The sequence below is a fragment of the Bison bison genome, unplaced genomic scaffold (genome assembly GCF_000754665.1).
Source record: "Bison bison bison isolate TAMUID 2011002044 unplaced genomic scaffold, Bison_UMD1.0 scf7180017864371, whole genome shotgun sequence".
Lineage (NCBI taxonomy): Eukaryota > Metazoa > Chordata > Mammalia > Artiodactyla > Bovidae > Bison > Bison bison.
Window position 1 is genome coordinate 14,364,779 of NW_011494943.1, and position 12,063 is coordinate 14,376,841.

The following is a 12,063-nucleotide window of genomic DNA, read 5'->3' on the forward strand; positions in this document are numbered from 1 at the left end:
CAGGGAAGTATCTAAACTACAGTATTATTCATAATTCCTGTCATTCTTAGATTGAAAAGGAAGTTAAAAACTCAAAAATGTGAAATACATGAATATACCTTTCATTGTATTGTATTTCAAGTGCACTCGTGGACTTTACTCTTGCCTGGAGTCTCCCATGGATGGAGGAGCCTGGTGGGCTGCAGTCCATGGGGTCTCTAAGAGTCGGAGACGACTGAGTGATTTCACTTTCATGCATTGGAGAAGGAAGTGGCAACCCACTCCAGTGTTCTTGCCTGGAGAATTCCAGGGACAGGGGATCCTGGTAGGCTGCCATCTATGGAGTCTCACAGAGTCGGACACCACTGAAGTGACTTAGCAGCAGCAGCAGCATGGACTTGTGTTGCCCCATTATGATAGGAAGAAAAGGAGTTCATGGACTCTCCTCCATGAACATGATAAAAGCAGATGCTTTACCGTTTGAGTCGCCAGGGAAGTCATGATAAAAGGTAGAAAACGTTAAAGGGGAAAATCTCATGGACAAAGAAATTGCAGAGTTTAGTAGAAACTAGAGTTCATTCTTAACTATTAAAATAAGCTAATAAGCCAGCTATCTTTTAAAAAGCAGTATTGTAAATTGCAGTAATTCTTTCTAGTTCTGTGACTCTTGGTGATGTTTCTGTTGTTTAATAGTGAGCCTTCAGTCCAGAGACCGAATAGGCACAGGAGGACAAGTGGTGGACTGCAGTCGTTTGTTTGATAATGACTTACCAGATGGGTAAGCTAAATTCATTGGTGATAGCCTTAAAATAATGAGCAGTAAGTTGGTGTTTACACTTTAGAAATTTGCTGATCAGTTCTAGAGTCCTGGTTTTCCTTGTACTTAGAAAATTAGTGAGGAATCTTATTACAACAGATTCATAAAGTAAGATATGAATTAATTATGAACAAATTAGATATGTTACATTTGTTTTACTTAAGAGTTTTGACTGGGAATATTATGTATTCAAAACAAAAGCTTTTTTGTTTGATTAAATTATTTAAAACATGGCATATACATACTGAATGAGACATTGCTCTATTTAAAAGGATGGTATACAGAATTTGTGTAATAGTAATTACAATAACATAGTAACATTTATTGAGCCTACAAGTGTTAGCACTTTATATCATTTATCATTACATGATATGCATAATATTTAATTCTCATAGCATGTGATTCTGGAGTTAGACCATTAGGGTTTCAATCCTTACCCTTCTGTTTACCAGCTTTATAAGTTTAATCCATTTATTTGGCTTTTGTGAACTTTGGTTTATATTGCAGATAATGATGGTAGTGCACATGCCTTAAATACTTGTGAGGATGAAATGGAATCATTCATGTAGAGCGCTTAGCACAATGTCTCACATATAGCAAGTGCTTAATAAATAATTAGCTGTTACTACTACCATTACTACTGTACCACCCTCATGCATTTTACAGGCTTAAGGAACTGAGACTCAGAGAAGATATGTATTTTGCCAAAGGCCACATAAAAATGGCAGAACTGGAACTCAGATTTAAGTCTTGATTCGAAGTTTATGCTTTTATCATTGTTCTCTATTTTTGTTTGATACTAGTTCTGAAATCTTACCATTTTATTTTTAATTTTCAAAGTATTTTTAATTAACTTCAGTGAGGTATAGTTTACATGTATAATAAGTTATATCCATTTAAAATGTATAATTGATTTAAATTTTGATTTAAGTTATTTTCACATGAAATTTCAAATCCAGGCTATGATGTTTACTCATTTTGTGTGAACTGTTAAAAATTGCTATAATTTAAGTCTGTTTATAGGTCATTTTAGACTCTTGATGTACCTGTTAATTTTTATGGATGTGAGGTAAATTATGGTACTTTTGAGGGAGAAGTTTAGGATGAAATAACTAATCAATATTGAGAGGTTACAAAAGTGTAAGGCTAATTATTCTAAATTTGCTCCACATCATTGTACTGTAATTGTAATCACGGAGGGGAGAAACTTGCAAGTGCCTTTTTATTTTCTATTTTTTTGCCAGCGGCTTGTGGCATATTAACATTACTGTAGTCACTTACCTAATTTTTTTGTTATATTAATAAGTTTGAAGAAGTAAAATTTTTGCTTTTTAAAAATTTAGTTTGATAAATAGCAAATGTTGGTGAAGTTACGGAGAGAAAGGAACCCTTGTATGGCATAGATGGGAGTGTAAATTGGTACAGCCATTATAGAAAATGGTATGGAGGTTCCTCAGAGAGTTAAAAACGGAATTACCATATGATTCAGCTATTCCACTTCTGGGTATCTATCCTAAGAAAATGAAAATACTAATTCAAACAGGTATATGCATCCCTTTGTTCGTTGCAGCATTATTTATTATAGATGAGATACGGAAGCAGCCTAAGTGTGTCCATTAACAGAGACATGGATAAAGAAGATGCAGTGTATACACACACACACACACACACACAAAATAGAATATAGCTCAGCCATAAGAAAGGAATGAGATCTTGTCACTTCTAACAACACAGGTGGATCTAGAGAGTATTATGCTAAGTGAAATAAGTCAGAGAAAGACAAATACCATCTGATTTCACTTGTATGGGGAAACTGAAAAACAGAGCAAACAAACAAATGAAACAGACTCAGATACAAAGAACAAACTCTGTATTGCTTTGCCAGGGCAGGGAGAGGGAGGGGAATGGATGAAATAGGTGAAGAGGATTGGGAGGTAAAACTTCCAGTCATAAGTAAGTCATGGGGTTGATGTACAGCATAAGGAATATGGTCCATGTTGTAGTAACTTTGGTTACAGAAGGTTACTAGACTTATCCTGGTGATCATTGTGTAGTGTATGGAGATGTTAAATCACTGTGTTGAATGCCTGAAACTAATATAATGTTGTATGTCAGCTATACTTAAAATTTTTTTTTAATTCATAAATAACTTTTGATAGAAAATATGTAAGAGAAAATAAAAATATGAAGATTAAAAAATTAGTTTGGGTAGCCTAAATGTTTTGGAAAGATTTTTATATACATTTCTAGTTATATTTAATTTTTTAAAATTATGTGTAATTTTTATTTTTAGTATGGACTTTTTTCCCCTCCCACTAAATTCTGGAGAATTAGTATAATTATTAATAATTGAGCATTGTTTACATCATTGAAAAATTCTCAGTTTGGCTGATGGAAAATAGTCACTCCTCAGAATAAATATTTTAAAAGCTTCAGAATTCCAGAAGACATATTGTACAGTTGTAAAATAAGTTGAAACAATTTTTATATTCTGTGCATTGTTTTTTTCAATTTGTCATTGCTGATTCATAACAACAAATGTCTTGTGGCTTGCACCAAAACCACTCCATGTCTGGCTTCTATTACTGCTTTATCTCTCAATATTTTTATTTAAGCTGGGAAGAAAGGCGAACTGCCTCTGGAAGAATCCAGTACCTAAACCACATAACAAGAACTACGCAGTGGGAACGCCCAACACGGTGAGAACATAAGAATCTCTTTCCAGAGTCTGCGCTATTCACCCTCCTGAAGTCACCCTCTGCTTGTATGTCAGCTTTATCAGATTTCTTTCCTTTGTGTAAAATGCTCTAGATCAGTAGATCTTATAGCAGATGCCTTTATTATTTTTAATAAAGATTGCTTAGCAGGTTATCCTGTTATTGTAGCTCCATGGCCTGTGATGGTATTTAGTAAATATTTATTAAATGAGCTAAATGAATACATTAAATAAGTCTTACTCCTGCGACTCTTAAATTTTTTGAGTCCATTATTGAAGGGCAGTAACAAAATATGTGTACAGGGATCACCATTTATTCAGTCTTGTCAAGGGGTGATTATAGTGTGTCCAGTAAGGTCTGTGACCAAGAGAAGAACCAGATGGTCTGAGACCATCTGGAGAGGCACTTGACTTAGAGTCGGGGGTAAGGGAATGGTAGAACTTGGAAAGGAAAACTCTGAAGGAGGAGAATCTCTGAACTAAAAATCCTGAAGCATGTGAAGATTTAGCCAAGTAAGGGGGAACATGATGAAAAGTGTTCAGGACAGTGGTAACAGCTATCATTGAATTTACTAAATTGTTGTATGCTCGGCTCTGTGCTATAACAATGAATAATGCAGAAAGGCCTTCCTGGAGCTTAATGTGTAAAGACAGGGGGATGCAAGGTAATTTTTGAAAGCTTCAAGGAAAGCTCTCTAAGGAACTGAAAGTGAATAGGATAAGTGGCTGGATTTCCTTTTTTACTTTTCAAAATAAGAAAAAAGTCTATTTGCCACCTGTACTTACTCAGTGCTTGCTTTGCTCCCCCTACTGTTTTTTTTCCCTCCCTGAACAGGAATGACCCCAGACATAGAACATCGAATGCTTCTCATTAGCTATCAGTTCAGTTCAGTCGCTCAGTCGTGTCCGACTCTTTGCGACCCCATGAATCACAGCACGCCAGGCCTCCCTGTCCATCACCAACTCCCAGAGTTCACCCAAACTCACATCCATCAAGTCGGTGATGCCATCCAGCCATCTCATCCTCTGTCGTCCCCTTCTCCTCCTGCCCCCAATCCCTCCCAGCATCAGGGTCTTTTCCAATGAGTCAACTGTTCACATGAGGTGGCCAAAGTATTGGAGTTTCAGCTTCAGCATCAGTCCTTCCAATGAACACCTAGGACTGATGTCCTTTAGGATGGACTGGTTGGATCTCCTTGCAGTCCAGGGGACTCTCAAGAGTCTTCTCCAACACCACAGTTCAAAAGCATCAATTCTTCGGTGCTCAGCTTTCTTCACAGTTCAACTCTCACATCCATACATGACCACTGGAAAACTTTTATTTTATTGGGATTAAATTGCTTAACTCATTGAGTCACTCAGTCTTCTCTATTACACTGTGATTCTTGGATGAAAGCCTAGCTTATGTTGCCATTTAAAAAAATGCTTATTTGAGAGTTTATTTCTAGTATTAACCAGCCAAGGATTATATTGAAGTCAGAAGAATCTATTTTTGTCATATCTCAGTGTAAATAAATGTGTGCTTGTGTCAGTGTTTTAGTGAAGTCCCTTTCTTCCTCATTTAACTGATAAAATTGACTTTAATTTTCACATGTATAAAGTTGATTGTAAATGTTAGTTTAAAAATTAACTCTTGATTATCCTCTTAATTTGGTTGACCTAGAAGAGACTGGAAGCTCTTTGAAGTGACAGACTATCTTCTTTCCTTTATTCATTCAGTATTTATTGAACTACTTCTCTTAAATGTATGCTGAGTACTGTTCCAGGTACAGGAATATATACGGTGGGTAACTAGGCAGACTCTGTTCTCTCAATAAATATTCTAGTAGGAGAAGATGGGCAGAAACAGGGTTGCAGATGAGGAAAATACCAGAATTAACTGCTCTGCTGAGGAAGAAAGGTGATGTACTATCAGATGCCTGGGTGAGTAGATCTGACGGTCAGGAAGGACTTCTTAGAGGCAGCATTTAAGCTTAAACTGTGATTTGAATGACAAAAAAGAGTCTGGCCTAGAGAAAATAGGAGAAAAAATCATCCTAAATAGGAGGAAGGGCTGCTCTCCGGCACTGAAGGTAAAACAACCATGCAAGCTTGAGGAGGAGGAAGAGGGTTGGTGCGGCAGAGGCAGCATGGGAGAAGGATGGAAGTGCAAGTCTGAGGTGGCCTGTAGCTGAGCCAAGTAGGGCTTTGGGCGCTCATACACACATCTGTAAATGTATGTAGATTTCATATAAAGTGTAATTAAGATCAATAAGGGCTTCCCTTATAGCTCAGATGGTAAAGAATCTGCCTACAGTGCAGGAGACCTGGGTTCGATTCCTGGGTCGGGAATATCCCCTGGAGGAGGAAATGGCAACCCACTCCAGTTTTCTTGCCTGGAGAATCCCAAGGACAGAGAAGCCTAGTGGGCTACAGTACATGGGGTCGCAACGAGTCGGACACGGCTAAGTGACTAAACCACCACCACCAAAGTGATTTTAATCTGTAATTGATAATCTGCTTATCACCTGGGTTTCTTTGGTGCTTTGAGACTTCTGGTTTGCTTTTATTTAGAGTTTCTTGAAGTTGTAATGTTTGTATTAATCATTCTGTTTTCTTGGAAGTGATTGTTACTGCAGTACACACATTGTCTATAAACTCTACTTGTGATATCTGAGTTGAGTAAGTTTTTATTTCCTTGTTACTTTTTGATAGACCGGCATCTGAATATTCTAGTCCCGGCAGACCTCTTAGCTGCTTTGTTGATGAGAACACTCCAATTAGTGGAACAAATGGTGCAACGTGTGGACAGTCTTCAGATCCCAGACTGGCAGAGAGAAGAGTCAGGTCACAACGACATAGAAATTACATGAGCAGGACACATTTACATACTCCTCCAGACCTACCGGAAGGCTATGGTATGACAACTACCAGAGGAAAAATAAAGTGTGTTTTACTGACTTAAGCTTGCTTAGAAAGCCAGAAAATCAGCCTTTAAAGTAGTTATTAATCTGGGTTTAGGAATTCTGCATGAAAATAAAAGTAAATGTAAAACCCCCCAACTCTGATAAGTCTCTGAAGTGATAGAAAACTAACAAGAGTCTGACTTTGGGTTAGTCATTTAACCTCAGCCTTTTTGCTCCTTTACAGTGAAATGAGGTGAACAATACCTCTCCTTTTCACAAAGGTTTTGTGAGGAGTATATGAAACAGCGTGAGACTGCTTTGTACACAGGCACTGTAAAAAGTGGGATGCTGGTGTTCTTGATAATGGCAGTCTGAAGTCAGAACTGTAATGTAATTTTCTAAACATACATATTTAGAAATAACTTAAATAGCATGTTTGTGATGGTATTTATGTATTAGATTTGTACTGTCTATAGTTTGGGGTTATCTGAGTGATTGGGTTATTGTAAATGATTTAGTCACTTCTATGTTTGTGTAAAAATATAATCTTAGGTAATTTCCTAAATTTTAGAATTCCATGTGGGAGATAATATGAGTCTTCTTATAGCTGAGGACATGTGAACTCTTGTAGTATGAACTCAACTGGAGTCTCTTGTTAAAAACTTAACCAAGTTACTTACGCCCTTGCTCTTCTCACAACCTCTAGATAAACTACTGTGGGCTGGTCATGACACCTAGTGACCAACATGGGAATTGCCTGATCTAACTTATTTTTACTCTAGAATAGTTTTAAAACTTAAATGCATCATTCTGACTTTATAAAGTATTTTAACTCTGTAATTTAAAAAAATTTTTTCCCCATTAATTATGCTAGGCCATACAGGTTAACTTAAAGCACAGTGATTAGCGCATGGAGCTTGGAAAACAGGCAGACCTGGGTTCAAATCCTGTCTTTGCTACATGTGTTAATAGTTGTTTGACTCTGGGTACATTATTTAACCTCTCTGAGCCTCCAGTTTTATCTTACATAAAAAGGGGGAAATATTAGTACCAACCATATAGATTTGTTGTAAGAAATAAATGAAATTTCATGAGAAGTTAAAATTAGTAAAATTTAGCAGTCATTATTAATGTTCAGACATAACAATCTAGTATTGCCTGCCATTACTCTTTGAGATTATATGGCAAGCAGCTTGGAGTGTGGGTAGTCATACTTTTATATTTGTGTGATTTCAGTTAAAAAATTTTTTTGTACAACTGAAACATAGGAGTAAAAAGTGAGTTCCGAGGCTGAAATTATTGCAGCTGTCATGCAGAACCAGTTTTAAACATTTTTGCATTTATAATTTTAAAAGTTTAAAGTTTAAATTGGTTTTCATTACAAGTTTGTGAACAAATGTATACTAATAAGTATTAGCAATAATTTTATTGTTTCATATGTTGGAATTTTTCATTAGATATTTTTTTTTTAAGTAGTTCTGTTGCTGAAAAGCATAAATAAGACCGAAAACCACCATTGAAGAAACCCCATTAGAGAAACCCTTGCACAGATTCCTTCTCTTTTCTGGCTTCCTCAGTCTCTTCCCAAAGGTTTTGACTTAATTTTACCTATGACTTTTTTCTCTCCAGTAGGCACACTTGCCTTTAGTCTTTCTCTTTCTGACTTGATTATTTTTCCATCGTTGCCTATTTTTGACTATAGGGTATCTCTCTCATATTTCATTGTTTTTGCTTTAGTCGGAGTCCAAGTGTAGACTTGAGACTACACTTCTCTCAGGGAAAGAAAAAAATACAAGTTTTTATATAAAATTATTTAAAAAGCATTCCCAGCCTGTTAACTCTTTGAAAGTTTATACACATCCCCTGAGAATCTCCCCAGAGTTGGCTGGCCTCTTCCTTTGAGCCCTTCTGTTCCCCTTAGTCTCTACATTTAAGACAAACAAAAGATAATTTCATGTTTGTTTCATTTAATTATTGGTACTATGACAGTCTTGTTTTCTGTTTTCCATTGCAACATGTTTAATATTTGAGCCATATTTTAGATAGCTGGCCTGTGACCCTCAGCACCATTTATAAGATTGTTTCCAGGAGGAAATGTGTTCTGAGTTCAGAACAAGTAAGGCAATTCCTTTGTAATAAAATAGATTGGTAATTTGGAAATTTTACCTATTCATGTCCTAGTGTTCATAGCTGGTTTTGATTTGGACATTCTGAATGTTTTTATCATTAGTGTTTCTTAATTTTACAGAACAGAGGACAACACAACAAGGTCAGGTGTATTTCTTACATACGCAGACTGGCGTGAGCACATGGCATGATCCAAGAGTGCCTAGGTAAGAACATGTTCTGAATACCCTTCATACCATTGAATATCCATTTCACTGAGGATTTATTTGATTATTTAATCTTTAACTCCTTAAAATAGTAAAAGTTTGGCTCTTTCAGATCATCTTTTCAGTTTGACATTTAGTTGGAAGTTCTAACTTCTCTGCAAGCCTATCCCCAAGCCTATCCCCGTGCCCTACCCACCGCCCCCCAACCAGTCCCTGGTTCCTCTCCCCTTCCCCCTTAAAAAAATCAAGGCAGAAACATGAGTCTTTTAAGAGTTTGAAAGATGACTTGGGGAAAACATGGAAACGTTAACAAAAACATTTTTCTTAAGGGTAGTAAATTGATATTTTTATTTCTGGTTAGGCTTTTTTTTTTAAGGTTTATTTATTTTAGCTTTATGTAAGTATAATCAATCTTCAGGTTTTAAAGTAGAAGAGAAATAACCCAATTAAAAGAAATTAAATTTATTTTAAATGCCAAAACTTGTATATTTGAACTGCAGGCATTGTTGAATGCCAACCCCAAAATGTCAGCTATCTTTTAACTTCAAGAAGATGACATGACACAAAATCAATTCAGTAGTTGAACATAATTTCTAGTACATTTTAGTATCAAATAATGGATTTTAAGCCACTAGCTATTTGAATTATTTTCTAATGAACAGACGGAGGGTGCCAAGCAGTCCAGTTGAAGCTGCAAAAAAAGGCTGAGTTCTAAATGAGTTTCTAAATCAACTTTGTAAGCTGCACATATACCTTTATAAGATGAGGATATTTTATATATTAAATACAACATTCCTCTCTTTAAAAAATCCTATGGAGAGTCAGATCTTTTCCTGCATAAAGTTTGTACTCAGAGCTCTGTCAAGAGTCATGTTTTTAAATTAAAAACAGATTTGACTAGCTGATTTTGGATGGCTTTGATACTCTATTTATTTATAAATAAAGCTATTATAATGAAAATGTTTTACCTTTTTTTTTTTTTTTTTGGCCTTACTTGATGGCTTGTGGGATCTTAATTTCTCTACCAGGGATTGAACCTGTGCTCCAACAGTGAAAACTGCCTAATCCGCCAGGGAATTCCCAAAATGTTTTACTTGTGATAGAGCTTAATTAGAATCTTTTGAGAGTGGCAGCCAAGGAAATGTGTTATCATTAATGATTGTGTCAGGGTGGCCATTTCTGTGTGTTCATGATATAAGCTATTGATTAAAAAAAAAAATAGTGGAGAGGAAATTTTTGTTTTATTAATAAGCTCACTGAAAAAAATCCAAGTGCCTAATTTTTAGAAATAAGAGTTTTGTTACATAAGTTATTAAAAGAAGTGCTTTGGGTTTTGTTTATCAAGTTGAAGGTCAATATTGAACTTTTCTATAAAATTAAAGTCATTGTAAGGAAATGTTTAGAGGAAAAATGATTCTTAAAAAAACTAAATAATTTATAGTAGTGTGAAAGTTGATTTTGAGTTGCCTGTTGAAAGAGTAGTATGTTAAGCCGGCATCAGAAGTTGGAATTGAGAGAGATTCTGGCACCACAGTTGGCAATATGTTCTTATTCCTGAGAAAACAGTGGCAGTTTTTCATTAATTAGTAAGGGGTTTCTATAAGGATTTAAGAATATTTCATATTGAGTATTGAATAATAACTTTAAGAAATAATGCTCTGGATTATGTGTTTTCTTTAGTCTCTATACTCCAAAGTGTTATCTTAAACTATGTATCTTTTGTTTGGGGAGTTCCTTTAATAAATACGACTTTTGTATGGAGGATCTTTTATCGAAGCAGACTGTAAATATTTAGATTCTATTAAAATATTATTACTAGTCAAAGACGTTTATAAAATAGTGTAACTCAGACACTTTTAAGACTAGCTTTATTTAAAGATACCCAGTAAACTTAGATTTACCTGAGAAGTCGCATTTCAGAATGTTCTGTATTTCCCTTTAAAACAGTGATTAATGATGCTTTGTTGTTCACTCCGTGGCACACTGACCATGTAGTCTTGATACCATACCATCTTCCTTTAATCACGTCTCAGCGCCACGTAGTGTTTACAGTTTGCTGCTGCTTATCAATTCTTTAGAGTTCTTCCATGTATGACTGTAAATCTATAAAATTCTGAATAAAATGATATAAGGTCAAATGTTGCATTATAGCAAAAGAATTATTCATTCTTTGATTGCAGTAATTACCTTTCATTTCTAAAAGTTCCATTAAAAAAAAACTATTCATTCTTAATCTCTAAGTGATAGTTTGTTTCTATAATTGTTCCCTTTTATTATTATTTTCTTACACTGCATATCATAGCTATTCTTTCTGATCTCTGATAGTACTTGGGGATCTAATTCCTTGGTTTTGTTTCTACTGACTCTCAGTCACCATGAATTCTTTTCTGAATGAAGTGTTTGGTGATCTTTGATTGTGAGTTTGATTTTAATTGGTTGGAGTTCTGTGAACCTAAAGTGAGAATTGAGGAATTTTTCCTGGAATCACTTCATCTTGCCTTTGAGTTCTCAGTGGGGAAGTTCCAGATTTCCTTTTCTAACCTTGCTGCTGGTCTGAGGCTGAGTTTACCAGTTAATCACTGCTGTCTGGCAGCCCCCGACTCTACCTGTCTGCCTCTCAGGTACCAGCTCCAGCTCAATTCACTTAAAAAAAAAAAAAATTGAGGAGGATTCTTGGAACTCTTCCCCTTGGCTCTTTTGAAGATTAGCAGTATCTCAGAATAGTTTCTTCTTTCCAATATTTAGTTGTTCTGAAGCAGAAAAATCTCTGGGGCTTCTGTAAGCACAGGTCAGAAATCATTGTTCCAGCAAATCTATGGGTGCCCATCATTGTATTTTCACTGTGGCCAAGAAGAGGTTATTTCAGGAAAACTTTTTTCTAGTTTAACTTTTAAAACATAATTTTGATGAGATTTGTCATTATAAGTTTTGGCTATAGTTCAAATTTATATTAGATATGCTACTTTTATTTCATTCTTTCAGTTCAGTTCAGTTCAGTCGCTCAGTCGTGTCCGACTTTGTGACCCCCATGAATTGCAGCACGCCAGGCCTCCCTGTCCATCACCAACTCCCAGAGTTCACTCAAACTCAGTCCATCGAGTTGGTGATGCCATCCATCTCATCCTCTGTCGTCCCCTTTTCCTCCTGCCCCCAGTCCCTCCCAGCATCAGTCTTTTCCAATGAGTCAACTGTTCACATGAGGTGGCCAAAGTATTGGAGTTTCAGCTTTAGCATCATTTCTTCCAAAGAAATCCCAGGGCTGATCTCCTTCAGAATGGACTGGTTGGATCTCCTTGCAGTCCAAGGGACTCTCAAGAGTCTTCTCCAACACCA

The 12,063-nt window shown here is 35.9% G+C and overlaps 1 protein-coding gene across 1 annotated transcript in view; it reads left to right on the top strand.

Moving 5' to 3' along the window:
• The window catches only part of SMURF2 (SMAD specific E3 ubiquitin protein ligase 2), a 50,999-nt gene that overhangs the window by 13,917 nt on the left and 25,019 nt on the right, over positions 1–12,063 (top strand). The window contains exons 6-9 of the mRNA XM_010856405.1: positions 673–757; positions 3,412–3,495; positions 6,207–6,409; positions 8,646–8,730. Coding sequence (XP_010854707.1) covers positions 673–757; positions 3,412–3,495; positions 6,207–6,409; positions 8,646–8,730 — 457 coding nt within the window. The remainder of the gene's footprint in view (positions 1–672; positions 758–3,411; positions 3,496–6,206; positions 6,410–8,645; positions 8,731–12,063) is intronic.